The sequence below is a fragment of the Nycticebus coucang genome, chromosome 2 (genome assembly GCF_027406575.1).
Source record: "Nycticebus coucang isolate mNycCou1 chromosome 2, mNycCou1.pri, whole genome shotgun sequence".
Lineage (NCBI taxonomy): Eukaryota > Metazoa > Chordata > Mammalia > Primates > Lorisidae > Nycticebus > Nycticebus coucang.
Genome location: NC_069781.1, coordinates 11811425 through 11834209, shown reverse-complemented (window position 1 = coordinate 11834209; position 22785 = coordinate 11811425). Strand labels below are relative to the sequence as shown.

Sequence of the window (22785 nt, the reverse complement as noted above, 5' to 3'; positions counted from 1 at the left end):
TCTTGCCCTCCCAGATGGGCAGGCAGTGGGGGGTGGTCTAGGTGGTGCAGGGTGGCACCTGGGAGTCCTGACTGTGGGTGACAAACACGTTGAGGAAAGGCTGGGCTCCAAGTCTGGGGTGTGTGGAGGTGTGACTGTCAGCCTGAGCTCACTCTGATGGTCCGGGATATACAGGTCCTGTCAGTGAGGGCTCCTCACAGCCTCCCAGGCAGTGATACCCATGAGTTCCCCTCCCGCCCCATTCAATGTGGGGGAAACCGCAGCTCTGCTAAGAGGGAGACTTGTTGGTAAGGATAAGGAGGACCCTGTAGCAGGGGTGTTTGTACAGGTTGACTTTGTGGCCCTGAGGTCAGGGCATCTGAGCCTGGACTCCCCATCACATCTCTCTGCAGCGGGTCAGATGGTGGGTTCCCCTCTTCCTCCCCCATGGCAAATGGCTCTTGGGGCTCCTTGCCTTGGAATCTGTGCTTCCCAGGTGTCTACCAGCCTGTTGGCCTCCAGTTGAATCCATGGGAGTTAGGCCCTCAGCCCTGGCTACAGATGGGCTCGTGGGAAGACTGTGTCCACCTTTGCTCTCTAGAACTCCCTGGCCCACAGCTGCCTGCTACAAACAAATGGTCACCAAGCTCTGGAGGATGAGTAGGAGCCCATTGGACCATGAGTTCCCCAAGGCCAGGGTCCGAGTCAGGTCATTTCTGTCTTTGGCCCCATTCAATAGGACTTTGCAGATGGCCCGTGAGGCTTGGTGCAGGGTGAGTGCCAGTGGGTACTTGCTGAATGGACACTTACATTCCTGCTGGGTTGGGGAACTCACCAACTGTCAGGAAACTGCTGTCATCTTACTGGTGGCCGCCTGCCCCACTGCATCTGGAGGGATTTCAGCAGCCTGAGAAAGGTCCCTATTCCTCAGCTCTGTCCCTCCAGACCCCACACCCATGCAGCTCCCCACCTGGGTGGAGACGCCCTCTGTAAATCTGTATTAACAAGCCTGCTGCGGATCAATGCAAGTTGTATCATACCCCCAGATGGACAGTCAATCCGTCCCACTCTCTAGATTTCATGTTTCCATGTTGTAAATTTCTCCTTTTGGTTGATGACAGCAGGTGCTCGGCCACATAGGACCCTGTCACAATTGGCTCCAACGCCAGGGGCCCTCCCTGTGTGTGAGCCTGGTGGCCCATTTCACAGAGGGCCTCTCTGAGGGTGGAGTGGGTCATCCGAGGACCTGATGTGGTGACTCAGGATGGGGGCTGGGGTGGGTGGACCTCCTGCGCCAGGGTGGCATGAAGCCCCGCCTCAGCGCCCCCGGCAGCGGTGAGCTCCTCTCCCTGACATTGCCAGGTCTTCCCCTGGCTGCTTGGCCTGACCCTGGGATGGGGCTGCACCGAGAAAGCCAAAGGGGGGGGGGCTTTGCATGGATGCCCTTGGGGACTCGCACTGCTGGGGGCTGAGGTCTCAAGAGCTGGGCAGGAGTGTAGATCACTCAAAACACAAATCCGGGGTCAGCACCGAGCTGAGGCTTCTCTGGCCCAGATGCTTGGACAGGTGTTTTTGGTTTTGTGGTAGGCATGACAGACCCAGTCTACAAGCTCAGTTGGGCAGCTTACAATACCAGCTTAGAGCCTGCCCGTGGGCCCTGCAGCCTGCGGCCTCCTCTGAACGAAAATGGGATTGACACCTCCAAATGTTAGACAGACCCCTCCCTGCCTCACTGCCAGCCCTTGCGGCCACTTCAGCCTTGAGGTAACCTCCTCTTTTCCTGCATGTTTATTCAAAACATCTCCTGGGCACCAGTTCTAACCCTGGTCTCATTAGGGACAAGAAAATTGGCACAGATAAGCATGACAAGGTCATCTTCTGGCACCAGGCAGAGCTAGGATCTGAACCCAGGCCTTCTGAGTATGCAGCCCACGTTCCCGGCCCTTGGGCCATCCGGGCCTCCCAACCCCAGCTTCTGTGATGAATCCTCTGGTTCTCCCAGGAAAGCCACCAAGCATAGTCTCATTTTCCAGCAGGGAAATGGAGAAGTCTGACGCCTCCCCAGGATTCTAGGGTTTGGCCAGAACAGTATCTCCTCAGATGAGGTGGGTACAGAGGTTTGATGTAATCTTGCTTCTGGAACTTTCTCTCTCAATTTACAGCCTCCCCCAGCCCTTTTCTCTAACGCACATCAACTAAGTCCTTAAAATAGTCAAGGGCTTGAAGAACGCTAAAAATTTAATGTATGTTAAAAGGGTATTAAATTCTAAACTAAAATTTACATGGAAATATGACATTAAAATATTTTTAGCTTTCAGGAAGCTGGGGGCTAGAATGCTATAATATAGACAAATTTTATCATTTTAAAAAGAATTAGCCTCACAGTATTTCTTACGTATCCACAGAGTTAGAGCATAAAGATGGGAGCCCTTCTGGGGTTATGCAGCGGGGTTGGGCAGGGGTGAGGAGGGGAGAGGCAGCTTGTGGGGGGCCTGGGAGGGAGGGTGCAGGCCCCCCTGCCTCCTGAGGCCTGAGGTCCTGCCTTGGCCCGTATGTTCCCAGAGAGTACATGACTGTCACCAGTCCCTACTGTGTGCAGGGCTGAGCACATTATCTTACTTCCCATGGACCTCCCTGAAGAAGGAGGGACTCTGTCTCAGGTGAGCAAATGGCTCAGAGAGGTCAAGTCATGAGCCTGGGTCACACAGCCTGGAGTGGGGTTTTCATTCTTCCTGCAGATTCTCAGCTCAGTCATCAGCCTCGGGGCTGTCTGAACCTCCACTTGTGGGGATCCCCGGAGACTGGGCTCCCAGGAGGGTGGCAGGGTTAGGAGGTGGGCACTGTGTGAATGAACACAGGCTGATGTGGAAATCTCTGGGGCTGAGGTCACAGATTGAAAGAGAAAATGGGGACTGCCCTGTGCACTCATTGCTGGGGCTCCCTCATTGGCACCCAGCTGCCTGGCTGGTTCCGGGGCCATGAATCTCCCCCAGTCTTCAGGAGCAGTGTCCTGCTTCTGAATGAGGAGGGGGTACCCAGGGGCAGGACCCTGGCTATGAGGTGAGGCAGGCAGAGCCCAGCGCCCTGCTCCAGCCATCCCTCCTCCAGACCTCCCTCCCCAGCCCACCTCTGCTCCTGGCAGAGGCCCTGTGTCAGCCCCCATGGCCTAGCGGGTGACCAGCCCATCTGCAAAGTCCTATTGAACAAAGTTCAGGGGTGAGGGAGGACCTGGCACTTGGTGGTCACAGCTAGGGGTTCTGATTGGATGGTCACCCCAATGAACCTAAGTGGGAGCTGAGCACCGGCCACACCACTGAGCCCTCAGCACCAGGGCGGCCCTCTTACTATCTCCATTTTACAGCCAGGGAAACTGAGGCTCAGAGAGGTTGAAGAATTTATCCTCAACACCCAGTTAGCCATGGGCAGGGCCAGGACACCTATAGGACTACACGTCTCCTGCTGGCCCTGAGGAGGCCCAGGGGCAGCTCTTCCTGCCAGCTGTGTGTGCTGGTGCCAGAGCAGGGGGCTTGGGAGCAGCCCCACCCCAGGGAATCTGGCAGGGAGGGGCGCCCAGCGGAAATGACCACTGGCTGTCTGGCAGGCACCTCCTGGGCCGGCACCTCCGGGAGGTCACTCATTGGCACTTAAAAATCTATTGTGACTTGTCAGAAAAATGAACAAATGGGCACATTATTTTTTCATTCCAGACCTCAGCATCTGTTTGTCTAATCAGGAAGGAGAGCGGGAAGTCGGCGAGGGCTGCCGCGCACGTTTTATGCAAGTTTTCTTCTGTCAGAAGAGTTTAAATGGGTAATGAACAGGCCACGGTGATTTGAAATATAATCCCATTATGCTGACGAGATTACCGGGCTTCAGACTTCACAAATCACTCCCAGGGCTTTTATCCAGAACACCACCCTGTTGGAAGTTTGCATTTAAGCAGAGGTGTTTGGGGAGAACACAACAGGTTTAACCCTTTTCCTCACCTTGGCTGCTTTCCAAGGAGCAGGGTCAACCGAGTGGGGCCATAGTAGGGCCCTCGGAATCTAGGGTGTCTTGGTCATACTGGTTGAAGCAGAGGCCCAGTGTGTCTGGGGGACAGCTGGGGGTGGGGGAAGAGGTGAGAGGCCAGGGGGCTGGACCCTGAGCCTTTTCCACCACTTCCGGGCTGCCTGACCTTAGCTGAGGGACTTTGTTTCTTTTGCCTCAGATTCCTCATCTGTAAAATGGGGATCAGGTGGGCATGACGACAGCCTGAGGAAATGATTAATTAAATAGTACATAACATTAGCTGACCACTTAATAGGAGGCGGGAAACAGCTTGTGGCTCACGCCTGTAATCCTAGCACTCTGGGAGGCCGAGGTGCTTAGATTGCTTGAGCTCAGGAGTTCGAGACCAGCCTGAGCAAGAGTGAGACCTGTCTCTACTAAAAATTAAAAAACAAAAACAAACAAACAAAAAACTAGGTGGGCATCCTGGCCAGCATCTGTAGTCCTAGCTGCTCCAGAGGCTGAGGCAAGAGGATCGCTTGAGTCCAAGAGTTTGAGGTTGCTGTGAGCTGTGATGTTACAGTACTCTACAGGGCTACAGAGTGGTACTCAGTCTCAAACAAAGAAAGAAAGAAAGAAGAAAACCCTAGAAGGTGTTTTCTGTTAGCCTGTGAGATGTGTAACTGTGGTCACACACAACATGATTTTAGGGGTGTACAGATGGACATTTTTGAAGTCATGTATCTTTTAAGTGTTTAGAAATAGGATCTCCTATGTCACCCAGGCTGGGTCTTTGGTTCAAGCAATCCTCCCACCTCAGCCTCCTGAGTAGCTGTGACCATATATGTATATATTTTTTGTTTTAATTTTTTCAATATGTGTAAAACTGGTATCCTTATAATGAATGTTTTTATTTTAACAAGGACCAGAACACATATATGCAGGTCACCAAATCCGTGACCTTGTGGCCATTCTTGTTCAGCGTGGGGTTTAAGGGAGAGAGGAATGTTAGCCTGCATCAGTTTAAAGGGAACAGATTAAATCATCAATGAGCTGCTGCCACCCTGAGGTGACGAGTGGGCAGCATGCTGTCAGTTCATGATGGCAGACATTGTGACTGTTTCTCAAACCTGGGTGACTTTCCATCCCCAGGGGTCACACTCCTGTCCTCTTGGAGCAAGTGTCACCATGTTGATGGATTCTGGCCAGTGGGATGTGAGTGGAAGGGAAGCGGCACGCGTTTCTTTCCAGGCACAGTATTTTGTTCGTGCTGCTCTGTTCTCTAGCCCTCCTGTCCCCTGCCTTGCCTTCATGGAAGCCTGAAGAGGATGACTTTGGGTGAAGAGAAACAATAAGCTTTGCTCTATGAAGCCCCTGAGGTCTGAGGGCTGTTTGTTGTGCAGCACATCACAGCCCATCCTGACTAGTGAATTCATCTCGTCCTCATAACTTCCCTTTGAAGGGGCTAGTATTGTGTCCAATTTACAGAATGGGAAACCGAAGCTCACAGAAATAAAGTAATCCATCCAAGGAAACCCCAACCAGGAGACAGAGTGGGAATTTGAACATAATCTGCGTGACTCCAAGGTTTGCTTTCTTAGGAAAAGTGCTGGATGAGCATTTGGTTGGCGAGAAAGGGCAGGGCAGGTGCGAGCTGGTGGGCACAGAGGGAGGGAGGACAGTGATAATAGAGTGTAATAGAGACAGAGGGAGACCTGGGGACTGGGAGGGAAAAGGGAACCTATCCAGTGTCAAGTAGATGCCAGGGGTTAGGGTTTCTTTCTCTGTTCTTTTTTAAATATACAAAACATACCATTTTAATCTTCTTTGTGGGTGGTCTTGCCAGGGCTGGAGTGCAGTGGCATCATCATAGCTCACTGTAACCTCAAATTCATGGGCTCAAGCGATGCTCCTGCCTCAGCCTCCCGAGTAGCTGCTATTATAGGTGTGTGCCCCCATGCCTGGCTAATTTTTAAATTTTTTTGGTCAAGTCCCAGCACACAGGGAAGGTCAGCTAAGGATCATCACACTGGCCAACAAGAAGTCCTGACTCGAGTGGCAGAGAGCGCCCCACTGCCAGACGTATACAAGCAGAGGTGCGAAGACTCTGGGATGGAAGGTGCTCTTACTGTCCCACGGAGAGGATGGACTTAATGACCCCACAGCCTTCTCAACTCTTAGAATTCTCCTTCAGAAGCAGGGAAGCTCCTATTTGGCAAACAGAAACCACTAGAAGGAAGGTCGGCCTCACTGTGATTCCGAGGGGCTTCAGACATCCCTGGAGAGGTCAGAGGTCATCTAACACAGCACCTTCACTTTCAGATTAGGGAGCTGAGGACCCACAAGGCAGCACCCAGCTCAGAGCCACATGGCCACCAACTGCAGGGCAGAGCCCAGACGTTAACAGCAGGGCTGCCGTACCTGCCAGTCACAATGGTGGGTCTGGGGCCAACCTCTGAAATGGAGGTAATGACAGGACCTGCCAGAGGTTGTCGGTGGGAGTTGTGGGCTAACACACATTTAACAGGGCAGCACACAGCCGGCCCTCCGAAGACTGGGGGTTGGGGGGCGCGTTCTCAGTGGCCAGCTGGGCCAGGGCTGTAGGGACCCACTGCCCAGGCTTGTCAGGCTGCCCACGCTTTGTAAAGTCCCCAGCTGAGTCCAGAAGCCCAGTCATGAATCATCAATGCTGCGCTTTCTGCATCACGTGGATTGGGGGTCTGAGCTGGTGCCAGGTCAGGAGACAGTGGGAGGTGGCAGTAGGACCTGTCGGTCTGGTCCCTTAACCGGGATGCAGAGTCCCCGCTTTGCCAAGCCTGGGCTGGGAAGAGTACGAGATGCTGTGTCCTGGGGACCTCAAGACTGGTCTTAATATCTAGGTGTGGGGTGGGAGAAGGGCTGAGGAAAAGCTGCTGCAGCGGTTCTCAACCTGTGGGTCGCGACCCCTTTGTAACAATGGAAAAACATCGAGGCATTAGGAAGGTTGAGAACCATTGACACTTGCTGGACCTGGGGGCTGGTGCAGTGTTCCCTGGACATGTGAGTTGTGTGTGAACTGAATGTGTCACATTTCTCTGTAGGGAACGGTGCTCAGTGCTGATTTTGTAATTGCAGGAGGTGATGACTCCAGTGTCACCATTGAGTGAAGAGGCCCATTCTGTCCTGTTGAGTACCCCGGGGACCCTTGGTGCACCTCAGGAATGCTGGTACCATATCAACTGCCAGCAGTGTCAACACCCAGAAGTTCCCCGCAGAGCTGCTGTCTTCAGCAACGTAACTCAAGACTTTACGAATTCAACACAATATATAAGAGAGGGTATTTATATGACTTTTATTTTAATATTTTAATATTGAATATGTCACAAGATTTAATGACCAAATTAGTCATTTACATTTTTCAAAGATATCTAAATATAAAATTGCTAAAAATTCAAATACAGATAGCAAGCTACAAATCATATATTTTTTTGTTTCCAGGGTGGGTAGGAATGGAAGACATTAGAAAAGGATGTTCCTTGTGGCTGAACAAAGGTCAGAATGAAGGAGGAATTCATTAAAATGACCCCTGTGCAAAGAAATACACTCAGCTTTGAGATGCTGTTTTAGATACATCTCTTCCTGTACAGCAGTTTAAAAAATGTCTTAAATGCAGGTCCTCAGTGAAACATCGGGCCCTTGGCCGTGGCCAGGGATAGTATGAAAGGATGTCTCCATGGGAGGGACACTGGAGAGGCCACCAAGGACTGCAGAGGCATCTGGTGTGGCCAGAGGAGTGGTGTCAGGGTTGTCTGATCCCCTGCCTGTTCCCACCCGGGCAGCCGGGGCGCGATGCTGGTGCCCCTCCACTCACACTCTCCCTGACTCAGTGAGAACCAGGCGCTGTAAGAAGAGAAAGGGAAATGAGGCCCTCTAAAAGGAGCAAAGCAGAGACTGTTCCGATTCCAGGAAGATCCACATGCAGGTCAAACTGTCGGCTGAAACCTACACTTGCTATTTAAGAAACAGAAAAGACCGCTCTGGCCGGGAGCTCGGCCTGAGCCGAGTACTAGCCATCACCCCTTCCTCCCAGCGCCAGCGGCTTCTGCGGCTCTGGTCAGAGGTGCTGGGATGTGTGGAAAAGGAAGATGACACAGCTTTGGACACACAACACTGGGTCCCATTCCCAACTTTTACTAAGATGCTGTCCTCAAAGCAAATGCACTCATTTAAACAAATGGTATAGTTAGAACTATTGACTAAGACCTAAACATTTCTTCTGAAAAATTGACCCACAGCTTTTCCAATCTGCCTGTTCAATAATGGGAACAGATTTTAAAGAGAATAACATAATCAATCCTCCACCCCAAAGAATGGTCCATCATACCAACCATGATAAAGAGTACACCTGTTTATTAAAAGGAAAAACAGAAATGCACATTTTTGTTCTTTGTTTGCTTTAAGAAATTTGATCAAGTTGCAAGGAAATGTCTGGGCATGGCTATGTACATCCTCGGCAGGGCGTTAGGCAGTGAAGATGGCTGGGCAGCACATGGCTCCTCTAGGGGTGGTCTGGCCCCCGAGCATTGCTAATCAAAGCCATTGCCAAGCAGGCTTCCATCTCCTGGCAAGGTCTCTAGCGCTCCCTCCTAGGGTGCACCCTGCACCTTCCCCAAGAGCCCAGAAGCCTGGTGCCCATGAGCCAGGGGCTGGCCTCCCCCCAAGGACTGCAGGACACAGGGTGGACTCTCAGGCCCCTGGTCCTGGCAGCAGGCTCTGAGCTACGGCACAGACTGAGGCTGGAGGCCAATGTCATTGCTGCCCGGATTTCTTCTCCTTCTGGAAGCTGAAGCTTGTACGTCTGTTCAGTTTTCTTTGTTTTTGAGCAAAATATTCAGCCCGGGCAGTGCTTGCTCGTGATTCCAGGATATAGTTAACCTAGAAAGCAAGAAGGTACAGCCCAGTCACTTGCCAGCTGCTCCCTGCTGGGCCCAGGGCGAGGAAAGGGGTGGTAGGAAAGGCTGTGGCCTGGGCTGGGTGCCTTGGGGCCAGGTGCTCTCCTGCAGACTGAGTCCAGTCATCACAGCAACCCGGCAGGCCGGACTCAGAGCCCCTGGTTCACAATGGGAAAATGGAGGCTAAGCGGAGACAAGGGACTGTATAAGCCTCTCTGTCAGTGAGATTCCCCAACTTGTGTCCCTCCTTAACACGAGCTGCCCTCCAGGGCTGTGCCCGGGGCTGCCTGGCTCTGCTCCCAGCCTGCTTTGTGATTGGGGCTGCACATGACCTCCCTGAGCCTCATTTCCCTCATCTGAAAGACGAGAACATCACAGGGATCAGAACCAAACAAAAACAAGGCTCTACATTCAGCCTCGACCAGCCAGGCACGGAGCTTCCAACTGGGGTATTCCCTTCCATGCTCACAGCACCCCACCAACCAGGGCTCACTTGGCAAAAAAGGAGAGTGAGGCTCAGAGGAGAGTGGAAGTGGCCCAGGTCACCCAGAAGTCAGGGTGGAAGCTGTGAGAGGGGCCATGAAAGCTCCACGGGCAGAGTGGGCCCGGCTGGGGCTGCCTCCTGGGCTCCTGCTGCTTTTGGGCAAGTGCCTGGTGGATCTTTCCAGAGCCACACATGTGTATCTACCACCACACACATGGGCATTTCACCAATCTTTAGCACCGAGTAAATGCCATGTCTGAGACTGGCCCCATGTGCGGTTCAAGGGACAGAGGATCTTTGACCTCAGTTGAAGAAACAGACTTTGTCCCCGCCCTGAGGAGCTCACTGTCTAGTGAGTGTCCAGCAGGATGACATGTGCCACAACGGGTACAGAAGCACAAAGGGACTGTCTGGAGGCATGGGGGGTGGGGTCGGAAGGCTTGCAGAGAAGAGGAATGAGCTGGGTTTTGAGGGCTACCTACAAGTTTCTGGGGGTGCAGGGCAGAAGAGAAGCTGCCTGTGTCAAGGCACAACAGTGGGGGGCCCATGGAACTGCAAAAGCTTAGCATGGCTCAGTGAGGGCAGGGAGGAGCCTGGGAGGAGCCAAGGAAGGGTCTGTGATCAACCCGCTTCCCGGTGCAGAGGAAGAGCCCACACTGGGTGGTGAGGACTATTACGTTATATGCTAACAGCTGGCATGGTGCCGAGTGCTTCTCAAGCACATGCCATTATCACCTCCACTGTACAGATGAGATAATCAAGGCACAGAAGGGTAATGTCGTTTGCTCAAGGTCACAAAGCTAGTAGGTGGCTGGGTGCCTGTGGCTCAAGTGGCTAAGGTGTCAGCCACATACACCTGAGCTGACGGGTTCGAATCCAGCCCAGGCCCACCAAACAACAATGATGGCTGCAACCAAAAAAAAAAAAAAAAAAAAACCTAGGCGTTGTGGCAGGCATCTGTAATCCCTGCTACTTGGGAGGCAGAGGCAGGAGAATTGCTTGAGCCCAGGAGCTAGAGGTGGCTGTAAACTATGTTGGCACAGCACTCTACCCAGGGCAACAGTTGAGGCTCTGTCTCAAAAAAACAAAACAAAACAAAAAGCTCTGTCTCAAAACAAAACAAAACAAAAAGCTAGTAGGTGTCAGGCCCTTGATGAACACCCCTTTTTGCTCCCTAGCCTCCACCCCTCAGACACCACTCGTCTCCCCCCAGCCACACCCTGGCTGGGCTTTTTGTGAACAAATGTCATTTCTCTTCACCTGCAAGTATCTAAAAGTTATGACCGGAGACCTGAGTACTTCTGGTTAGAGAAATTAGCTACCCCTTCCACTAATTCTACTCTGAGGGCCATGTGTCCTGTAGCCAGAGGCAGGGAGCCTCCACTGACCCTGAGCAGAAGCCAGAGGGCTGTCAGAGGAGGCAGCACGGAAATGGCAGCCTCGATGGGGCCGAGGCTCCAACGCAGTTCCTCCCAGCTTTCCGCTCTGATAGCTGCCAGCAGCAGGCATCAAAGGCTGGTTATGAGTACAGAAGGCCCGACACGCTCGGCCCGCTGCCTCCCCAAGTTACCAGCTGAGAGCAATAAATCATGAGGACTGCAGGGCTGGGCTGACGATTTGGGACAATACGATGTACAGAAATAGGTGGTTTTATCATTTTTAATAAAAGCAATCTTTGGATTATATTGTTTGTACACTTAGCCAACCTAGGGTTTTCAGTGTGTTTTTGGAACATATAACTTGACAAAAGCATTTGAAAATGATCCTTAACAAGCTTACTATTTAATAAATTTATTACTACAGTGCTTTATGATAATCACATAGATAATTTTAATGGAAGATTAATGTAATAATCAAAAGATAAAAACGCCCTTTGGTCTGCCATTAGCTGGTTAACATGCTGTGGCTTAAAACTTGCACAATTTTATGCACTATAGAGTGTTTCACTTCCGATGCATTTTACAGCTTAAGGCATAAAAATATAGGGAGTTTTCATGGTCAATAAAGCCACAGCCTCCATCACTCGATCAAGAGAAGAACCTGATTTGAAGAGCCCAATGATTCCTCTGAGATTCATCTCAAAGCCTGAAGAATTAGGGACCACATATAGCTTAGCTCAATTACAGCTTGGTGGGACGGTGGTGGCTCTGGAATGCCTCAGAGCTGGGTGGAAGAAGAGGCTCCACTCTTATGTGCCCTGTGGCCTTGGCCTCCACTGCCTCATCTATAAAATGGGGCCAAGAATGTCTGTACTCTGCAGGGTAGTCAGGAAGATTAAGTGAGATGACACACATAAAATCATATACATCATGCAGTCAGTGCTCAATGAATGGAAGGCATTAATATTTCTATAGGTGGGCTGGGTGCGGTGGCTCATGCCTGTAATCCTAGCACTCTGGGAGGCCAGGGAAGGAGGATTGTTTGAACTCAAGAGTTCAAGGCCAGCCTGAGCAAGAGTGAGACCCTGTCTCTACTAAAAATACAAAAATTAGCCAGGTGTAGTAGTGGGCACCTGTAGTCCCAGTTACTCAGGAGGCTGAGGCAGGAAGATTGCTTAAACCCAAGAGTCTGAGGTTGCTGTGAGTGAGGCAATGCCATGGCATTCCAGCCTGGGAAACTCTGTCTCAAAAAAAAATATATATATATATATTTCTTTTCTTCTTCCTTTTTTTTTTTTTTTTTTTAGAAGACAGAGTCTCACTTTATTGCCCTTGGTAGTATGCTGTGGTGTCACAGCTCACAGCAACCTCCGACTCCTGGGCTTAGGCAGTTCTCTTGCCTCAGTCTCCTAAGTGGCTGGGACTACAACTTGCCACAATGCTTGGCTATTTTTTTGTTGCAGTTTGGCTGGGGCTGGGTTCAAATCCGCCACCCTTGGTATATGGGGCCGGCACCCTACTCACTGAGCCACAGGCACTGCCCAAAAAGTATTTCTATAGGTGGAAAAAGATGAGATGAAATAACCTGATGGAAGGTTGCCTGTTCCAGATAGTTTGACATCAGCCCCTAACTCTTATTTCTTCCCTTCAATTTCCATCTAAAGCTCTCCTATTATGTAAAACTCCTGGATTCTAGAATAACAACATGCATTACTTAGTCTAAGATTGACCTCCAAAGAGCCTCTAATACATATTAACATTTCTTCCAAATTCTAGGACCTGGGGGGTGTAGGGCTCATCACTTGGGTATTGGTGCAAAGCTCACAAAGACATGCTCACAACACTATGGGCATGGTGGATAAAGCTAAGTATTTAAATTGCTATAAAAAAAACAAGGACAGGAAAAGTGAAATTGCATCTCCCATAGGATCATGACCATTAGCCCTCTGAGCAAACCAGGGCTGGGCATGCTACAACTCCCCTGGAGTCTGGCACATGGTGCAATATTTCTACAAATATTTTGGTATGAAAACAGACATTGTAGGAGAGACGACGAGCCTCGGGGATTTTGCAGAGGAGCATCTGCTTTTCAGGGGAGCATTTGGTCCTGTAAAATGATTTCTGTGCACTTGATCTTCCAGAGTCTCGTACTGAAGTCATAAACCTGTGTTTCTGTCATCAATCTGCTGTTGTAAAAATTATTTTGATGTCAAACACAGGATTATAATTTTACTAGAATCCTCGAGTCTTGAATATTTTAATGCTGGCTATAAAAAAAAAAAAAAGCCCAGCCCCTGATGGAGTAATGGAATCTTGCTCTACCTAGTTCCGAACATTCTGCACACACATGCTGCTCGTGCTGTCTTGTGGTGACCTGGCAGGTCATCCTATTTCATCTCACCTTTTCCCACCCATCCGGGTGGCTGGCTGGAGCTCTTCCGGGTAGGCACTGTGTCCCCACTGCCTAGTCTCAGGGGAGGTCTGACCACGGTGGACTGTGAATCCCCTACCTTTCATCCAGTTAACCATGCTATCTGTCTTGACCCGAAACGTCCTTTGTCACCTACTATATTTGAAAATCTTACAGCTATAGGGACTTTGTCTCAAAATGTTCCTGTAAAGCAATTCCATTTTGCTGAAATCTCCCACTCAACCCGTAAGGCTGTGCACATCTAGGGAATTAGGAACATAAGCTCTGGAATCTGCCAAACCTGGGGTCAGATTCTGGTTCTGCCAACTTACCGGTAAAGTTGCTCCTGGTGAAGCTACTTTTTTTCTAAGCCTGACTTATCATCTAGGCAGGGGGGAACAGTTTTTACCTCCCAGAGCTTTAAGACTGCACTTTGCAGTCTCCCAGAGTATCTCAGCTACTTTTACTATCATCAGGAGGGTGAGTGACAGCTCAGGTAGAGTTCCTCATCTGACTTGCTGGGTGGGCCAACATAGGTATCATGAGTGCCTCTTTAGAGGGTGGGTAACCTGAGACCTACAAAGATGATGCCACTAGCCAGGGTCACACAACCAGGGTCCCTCTCTAGTTCTAATCTCTGCTCTGCCAGAGTTGTTCTGTTCTTTCTAACTGACCAATCCACATAAGATTTGGCTTGGCAAAAGGATTCTCAGCTTGGAAGAGTCTCAGAACCACACCAGTCCAGGCTACTCGTGGTGTGGTGCCCAGAGCAGCAGGGTGAGCAGCTAGAGTGGCACCTGGAGCTTCTTAGAAATATACATTCTTGGGTCCTAGGTCCTAACCCAGACCTTCTCTTAGCTGGAGGCCGCTCCTCAAGGTCCTGTACAGCGTGGCCCCTCCAGCCGCCCCACACCCACCCTGCCTCAGCCCCTCCACAGGCCAATGTCTGATGCATGCTCTCTCCTTACCTGGCAAAAATTTGCGCCTTTTCATTTGTTCTTCAGGGTTCAGCTTGCCTGGCTTCCCCACCACGCCCCAAGTCAGTTTCCTCTTACACATCCACTCATTTGGGCCCAGTTAGAGGCTAAGCTCGCTAGGGGCAGGGACTGGGCCTGTCACTGTGGGACTCCAGGCACTGGCTGGGTGTGCAGAAGAGGCTCAGTGAGTGCTGAGGCTGGCTGTAAGCAACAAAGCCAGGTATGTTGGTAACAGGTTGCTAGAATCACCTTGAGTACAATTAAGGTGTCTTCCAAATAGTAATAATTTCCTCAGACTCTGCTCCAGGAACCCAAGGAGCACCTGACCAATGATGGGGCAAAATAATACAGGAAAAGCCAGGATTACTGGGGCTGAGGCCCTGTGTTTAGGTGCTCACCAGCAGGACGGCCAGTAAGGAGTAAGAGTCCTGCTCTGTAAAACTGGGCCCGAAGCCTTGTCCAGTCCTGGAGAGGTAGAAGGGCTGTAGCCAGTCCTGGAACTGTGTGGGTAGAAGCCAGGCCCACCTGCCCACAGTCCCTGGGGTAAGAGGGAGCACTCACCTTGAGCACGATTTCATTGACAGTAGCAGCATCCGATTCAAAATAGAGGTGTTTATAGTCGTGATTGCTTAGATACGTGAGTTTAAATATTGCGTGACCTGCAGAGAGAAGAGAAGGCATGCTGAGGGTGTTCTGGTGAGTCACCTGTGGGAAGGGCCTCCCTTCATCATTCTAATTTAAGTGAGACCAAGTGGAGGCTGTGGAGCCCCCACTTTGCCCAGGAGTGGTCTGTTTTCTCATCATAGGTTGGGCATAAAATGGACAGTAAAAAGAGGAAGACCAAATGCCTAGTTAGGCCCCATTCCCCTTTGAGTGTATTCAAGGGGGTGCCACATTAGGCAGGCTTTATGGAACCACTTTTATATGACAATTACATGAAGAAGAAGGGGTTTTTGGTTTGTTTGTTTTGAGACAGGGTCTCATTCTGTTGCCCAGGCTGGAGTATAGTGACATCAGCCTAGCTCATAGCAACCTCAAACTCCTGGCCTTAAGTGCTCCTCCTGCCTCAGCCTCCTGAGTAGCTGGAAATACAGGTGTGTGCAACAATGCCCAGCTAGCTTTTCTATTTTTTTGTAGAGATGGGGTCTCACTCTTGCTTAGGCTGGTCTTGAACTCCTGGGCTCATGCGATCCTCCCACTTCAGCCTCCCAGAGTGCTGGGTGCCACCACACCTAGCCAGAAAAGGTGGTATTTTTAAGGGAGAAGGTCAATTAACCCCACATTATTACCCCCCAAATAAAATAACTTGTGCTTAAAGTCAATTAAGTGGGCGACAGGAAGAAGGGTCAACAGCAACAGTACTACCGAGGCTTCCCCCGTAGCCCTGGGTTCTGTGGAGTCCTGCCTGGAGAGGCAGAATCCTGGTCTTGTGGCCTTGCTTGGAAGCTGCTCCCAAATGTCTCTGGTCATTTCTATCTTTGAAGAACTGGGGCGGGGGACCACAAAAAGCTGGCGTTTCACAAAGCCAACTGACCTTGGGGGTTAGACTTTCTGAAAGCCAATACGATCTTGGTCCACATTCTTCCACACACCTTCCTCTACCTTCAAAATGACCTGTCATTTCTGGGACTGCTTCCTGTTCTAGCCTCATCTCACTCCACTGCACCCCACTCACCCATGCCCACCCTGCACCGGTCCTTTCCTATCCCTGAGATGTCCTCTCCAAGTGACTTACATGGAAAAGGCACGCTGATCCCTGGTGCCTCAGCTCAACTGGAACCTCCCTGGGCAAGATTTCATACTCTAGGCACCCTGCGTGCGTGGGTCCACCCACCCCACCACATGTAGCCCACCAAGGAACTCCGCTGCTTGTTTCCTCACTCCTGCAGCCGTGCCTGTCCTCTGGCCAGACATGTCTAATTGCATCTGCTAAGACACAGATGTCAGCCTGTCTGAACTGGCCTCAGAACTGAGCCTCTGTGATGAGGGGCTCTGGGACTCGGCCTATCAGCACATGCTGTCTTTGGTTCTGGGAGACCCCTGTGACATTCTTCTTTCTCCTTAAGCTACTGCAGTTTGCTTCCATTACCAGCAAGCAAAGGAACACTGCCCAGGATAGACAGGTAGTCGGTGCTCAGTCAACCTGCCTAGACCAAGGAGAAGCTAGTGATACTGCTAACATAAAGGCCTCTTGAGAATGGCCCAGAAATGACCTTTCCTGGTCTGTTTCGACAGACCTTAGTGCTAAGATTAAAATTCCGATTTCCTTCCTGTTAGGCGTTCTTGTCCATTGTCCTTTTAATTGCAGCAGCAGCTAGTCATACTTATTAATTAATACTATATCACCCATATTACTGTAAGTTCACCTCTTTCCCGGAGAAATCTTCTTTGTGACTTTATTTACAGTAGCTAATTTTTCAGATCTCCAAAAATAAACTGATATATGTTGTACATTTGCAGCCAGAAAAGTTGAGCCACTGGTATTTTATCCTAGAAATAGCATTATGATATACTAATTGTAACTATAAATCCTAAATTGAAAAAAATTAGCTAGTCATTTCTGAAAAACCTCACTTTTAGTCACTTGACAAATTTAGCTCGAGTCTAAATCGTGGTACTGAAGTCTTAGACTTCTTGCCTGGAAGCTAATCAGTGTTAACGTGAATTTTTGTTTCTGATGAAGAAGTGACCCTTAGGCGAACAGATGCCTCTCTGTGTGAGTGTGTGTGTGGGAGGGGGTGTCTTCATGCTCACAGGAGCCCTCCTGGAACACGAGAATCCTGCGGTGACGTCACTGTGTGCAGGAACAATGCAGGTATCTTGGTTGGCCATGCTGTCGCCAAGCAGAGCCATCTATGAAGGACACGGGCTGTGACGGACAGGGACACCTGGCCATGACAGACCCAGATTCCAGGGCCTGGGGCTAGAAAGCACCAGAAGGTCTTAGGGAGGCCTGCAGACCTGAACCTTTGGGGTTCACTGGCCACTTTGATAAGTGTCTCCTGGACTGTCTACACCACCTGCTCCTGCTTGTCACTGACAAAACAAAACTCAAGATACTAGAGCACAGTTCACCTGAGCAACTGAGATGCCACTAAAAAGATTTCCTGCACTTTAGGTAGAGCCCACATGGCTTGTGAGACATGCAGCTTGCATGGGCCTAGGAGCCTCAGGAAGAGGGCCTGGTGGCTAATCTTCACACAGTCACGTGGAAAAAACAAGAGATCATCCCAAGCCGAGTCTGCTGAAAGGATGAATATTTGAGCAAGGTGACCCCAACACCTCACCCTCTACATTTTGTATTTTCCTGTGCTAGGGGGCTGTGTGTGTCCCTTGCCTGTCCCTAGTGCTCATTCCAGTGTTCACTGAGGGAAACGTGAAGATGGGAGGAGGAAGAGTGGTGCTGAGCCCTGTCTCTCCTAGGCCTCTGATTTGTCCTTTCCAGAGAAAGCATTCACACCACGGAGAGTGGAGAGTAGAGAGCATGCTTAGGAGTACTTGAGTGCTTGTTATGTGAATTTTAACAACTACAGAGTACAGGTGTAGTAATTCGGCAGGGCAAGGAGGACACTCATTGCAGATAGCCCCCTCCTCGCTCTCTGGGAGAAATTATGAGAAAGAGCCCTGGGGTGCAAGCCCAGGTTAAAATCAGTAGCCACGTTTCCACTCCTGCTAGACCCCAGGACATGGGATTGACTCACTCAGAGCCAATTTTTGCTCTGAGTTTCCCCCTCGTTCCAGGATCCCTCTTTTGCTGGGTAGCCAGAAGGGCCATTTACTTAGCTCAGGATCTGCTGGGAGCACAGCTTAGTTATGATGAATGTTCAGAGAAGGTCAACGCCGGGAGCTGCTGGGGAAGACACCGAGGCAGAGGCGGCTGCCCTCAGGAAGGGCATCAAGGACAATTTATTGGAGAAGCTGACACCTGAGTCCTCTCAGAGGAGGACAGGAGTTAGCTGGGTAAAGGTGGGGTGGAGAAGGGCAATAGGGCATGGATATGGCACAAACAAACATACAAGGTGGGGAGGCATGATGTGAGATGGGGCAGGTAATAAAGGGCCAGGCATCCTGGTTCATCAGCTGATGGGGGCTGCTTGGCGCCTATAGCACAGTGGTTATGGCATCGGCCACATGTACCGAGGTTGGCGGGTTCGAACCCGGCCCAGGCCAGCTAAACAACAATAGTGACAACTGCAACAAAAAATAGCCAACTGTTATGGCGGGTGCCTGTAGTCCCAGCTACTTGGGAGGCTGAGGCAAGGGAATTGTTTAAGTCCAAGAGTTTGAGGTTGCTGTGAGCTGTGACACCACAGCACTCTACCAAGGGCAACAAAGTAAGACTCTGTCTTAAAAAAAAGAAAAAGAAAAAAGAAAAGAAAAGAAAAAAAAAGCAAGGCAATGAAACAAATAGACAAATTATGTTTTAGGGCTTCCCCCTAGCTCCCCAGTAACCAGCTACTATAGTTAGCCAGGCAGGAACAAATGTGGTTTCGAACTGGACTGGTATAGAGAGGATGATGTAAAAGGGATTCAGCTGAGAACCAGAGGGAGGACAACGCTGGTGGGCGTGGGTACTCTTTCACAATAGAATAACAGCTAATAATGAGAACTCGCACTTGCATAATCTCACTCAGTCAAAAACCTGCATATTCAAGTGTAACAAGTTCATTGACCTCCTGCTGGAAATGAATCTGTCAATAAATGTGAATAATTTACACTACATGGTAAGATTTCACCAGGGTGTTTGGGAAGAAGGAATCACCTGCACTTCAATACTGACAGAACAGAGTAAGTCAAGTCTGTTATCTGGTGTTTTATCAGCCTGAAGAATCTCAAGGTTTACCTCAGGTAAAAGAAGAGAGGGTCAAAACGACCTTCTTATTGCATTCTACCAGGGAATCTGTCCTGGTGCCTTAGAGGGAGTCAGACGTGGACAGGTTCCCTGAGAGAACCCCAAGACCACCAGCAGTCGGAAGGCAGGAAGCCATAGGAGCAGACTGCCTTTGTAAAAATGTCAGCTCAGAAAAAATGATCTATCAGTGTGATCTGAAAGAAAATACAAAGTCTAATATTCCAACTAGTTCAAATTATTTTGCTTGGATCACTAAATTTTGTTTTGAAATCAAGGCATGACAAAAGCCTGAGATGCAGAGGGGAAAAGCCTGAGCCTTGGCTGGGCACTTTAGCTCAGTGGTTAGGGCACTGGCCACGTGCTCTGTGGCTAATGGGTTTGAACCCAGGCCTGCTAAACAACAACAACAACAGCTGGTGTTGTGGTGGATGCCTGTAGTCCCAGCTACTAGAGAGGCTGACGCAAGAGAATCGCTTGAGCCTAAGAGTTTGAGGTTGCTGTGAGCTATAACACCATAGCACTCTATCAAGGGCAACAAAATCAGACTCTGAAGAAAAGCATGAGCTTTGAAATTAGGCCTAGGATGAAACTTCAGCTCTGCCACACTCTAGCTGTGGGGAATGGGCAAGGCACTGGCCCCCCAGGAGCTGGGGCTTGCCCAGCTGTGAGGGAGGGAACAGAATCTGTCAGGCATCTCTTCACATCACCTATAACCCCGCACAGAGGAGGGCTGTATGGGTGGCGGTGACATTTGGTACAACTGTGATGGAGTTGATATTTGAAGATGAATTGCTCATTATTTTGAAATTTTTTTATTTTTTGTTTATTAAATCATAAACACATAGATCATGTATACATTAATGCATTTATGGGGTACAATGTGCTCATTTCATATAGAATTAGGAACGCTTACATCACAATGGGTAATATATACCTCATCTCGTTTACTTAGTTATTGTGTTAAGGCATTTATGCTCTGAAAATTTTGTTTCTGAGTGGGCCTTCTTTGAGCAGACTTGCTTTTACAGTGCTATAGGAATAAAACGTGATATAGTGGAGTAAAAATGTGGCACCTGAGGACTAGTCACACCTTCCGGGCAGACACTGAAACTGTATCCCTACTTCTGAATACTGAAATGGAAATCTGGATACGTAAAAATATATTTATACTCATGTACTTTTTTCAAAGTAAAACGGAGAAGATGGAATATCCTATCAAGTAGAAGCTAGCTGCTCCAGTGTCAGCAGTGGACACAGTGAGCTTTGTGTTACAACCCACCTTTTGCATTATGAATTTTAACTAAAACCAGAGGCTGTGCTGACAAAACAGATTCCTTGGCCAATTCAGGGGAGAGGCCATTTGGAAAGGCTGCTAGGATCACGAGATGGGACAGCTTAAGCAGAGGAGAGTGCTTTGCTACCGCTGCTGACGAGGTGCTCCCAGAGGGCCACTGCAGCTCTGCCTGAAAGGAGGGTCTTTTCTCATGCAGCCTTCCTGCTGGCCCTGCCAGGGGCTGGCAATGACTGGGCAGAGCTGGGGCTTCCAAGTCAAGCCAAATTGGTACTGAGGACATTGATATTTTGTGATGTTTGTTTTTACAATCTTGTGACACTTTACTTAGAAGAATGTTCTCCAAATCCATCCCAGTTGTTCCAAAGGGTGTGAAATCTCCATCTTTTTAACAGTTGAATAGTATTCCATGGTATACACACACCACGGTTTATTCATGTGTTATCGGCACTTGGGCTGTTTCTACATCTTTGTGATTGTGAACTGAATTACTGCAAATATTTGAGTGCACATGTTCACAGTAAGAAACGTAGCGCTTCTGTGGTAAAATGTCTTTTTTTTTATTTGGGTAAATGCCAGGTAGTGGGATTGCAAGGTCAAGTGGTAGGTCTACCTTTAGTTCTTTGAGGAATCTGAACACTTCTTTCCACAGAGGCTGCACTGTCCCACCAACAGTGTTCTCCTCTCTCCACAGAGATGCCAAGCTTTTCTTTTTTCAAGTTAACATTTTACCATAGCTCTGTCCTTACTGCAACTTGGTCTCCATAGCTATCTTTTTCAATAACTGCATTTTGTTCCAACAAGCAGATTTGTGCTGCTGTCACTCTGTTGGGTTAATGACATGAAGAACATCTTGACGGATCTTGCTTCTGTCTCAATTCCTTTACACTAGGCACGGGTACTTTTTAAAACCTGGGTTTCCAAAGTTTGATCTTTTCAGGTCCCTCTTTTTTTTTTTTTTTTTTAAATTTAAGATTATTTATTGTACTAAAGAACAAATTTTATTTTTCATTTTCCTAAATCACTAAAATAGCACACAATATAAAATGATATATGCAGTCAATGATCCCCCAAATAGTTAAGTCTCCCAAAGGATATCCTCCCAAAAGGATATATGTCCTTAAAAACATCTATCCTTAAATGACCTTTATAAAGTTATCAACAAACAAAAGAAGTTACCTCAGAAAAATCTTAGTGTAAAAGATACCTTAATTCCTAGAACATGGGAACGTTTTATAAGGGAAGTATTTGATTTGCCTCTCTATAACTGAGCTACATCAAATCAAAGGAACAGAAAATTCTCACTGGATTTCCTGGGGGAAACTGGTGGGAACACACATTTTCTTTTTTTTTTTTTTTTTTTTTTGGGTTTTTGGCCGGGGCTAGGTTTGAACCTGCCACCTCCGGCATGTGGGACCGGTGCCCTACCCCTTGAGCCACAGGCACCACCCAACACACATTTTCTTAGGCATAGTCATACTTTTCTCTAGGTCTCTGGTCTTTGGACTGAGGACCCACCCCCTGAATCCCCCAGGTGGGGTCTCTACTGTGAGCAGCAGTTCTGAGCTGCCTGCCAGGAGCTTTAGTTTGGTTCAACTGGCTAAAGGTGGTACTCCATCCTGAGCAGCCGCCCCCGCAGCAGAGGCCTGGGGAACTGCAGGGAGCTCTCCCCAGCCTCTGGAACACGGCCTGCATCTCTCAGACTCACACACTCTCTCTCTTTCTTTGGTTCCTTCCTTTAAGCATAATTAAGTCTCTAATTATAAGAACTCCCAGGGCAATGTGATTTCCCTCCTTCCTCTAATTTACTGAAAACATTCTTGCTAAGGTCACTATGCCCTCGATGTTGAGGGATCCGGTAGAGACTTGTTGGTCGTATTTGATACTACTTCTTCAAGTCCTCTCTTTCCCAGGTTTCCAAGGAGCCACGGTCACATGGCTCTTCAGGCCACCGCTCCAGCCAACCTGTTCCTCATCTTTCCTTGTGATCTTCTTGACGACGGTCCCCTGCCGTGTTCTATCCTTGATCCTCATCTCTTCTAACTCTGCTTTTCTCCTGTGTCAGATTTGTCCTTAGGTTTTAATCACTACACAGACATAATCACTGTACATACAAATTGATGATTCTGAAGCAGCTATTTGGCCTAGACCTTTCTTCAGGGTTTCAGAGCCAACCAGTGGGTACAAGTGCCATCTTCACATGGCCCCCAGTGTGACATGCCCAGAACTGATATGAACATCTCCCCTTAAATCAAAAGTGCCAATGCATATGGAGGCCTCACCATGTACCAAGTCAAGTTCCAGGGACTTGGTCCTCCATGCTTATCTTCCAGCCTTCTCCATCCCGTGTCTGTACCCAGCCAGGTCCAGCCCATCTCTTGCCTCCTCTCTGGTTTTCCTAATTTTGATCATGTCTTCTTCAGGTCCAAACATCTAACCCATAAGAGTCATCCTTTTAAAACACACATCTGGACGTGTCACCACCTCCTCTC

At 49.2% G+C, this 22785-nt stretch overlaps 1 protein-coding gene across 1 annotated transcript in view; it reads right to left on the bottom strand.

Moving 5' to 3' along the window:
• Nucleotides 1-8341: 8341 nt before the first annotated feature.
• The window catches only part of MAPKAP1 (MAPK associated protein 1), a 284441-nt gene continuing 269997 nt past the window's right edge, over nucleotides 8342-22785 (bottom strand). Inside the window, 2 exon segments of the mRNA XM_053562435.1 lie at nucleotides 8342-8883; nucleotides 14712-14809. Coding sequence (XP_053418410.1) covers nucleotides 8758-8883; nucleotides 14712-14809 — 224 coding nt within the window. The 3' untranslated portion in view covers nucleotides 8342-8757.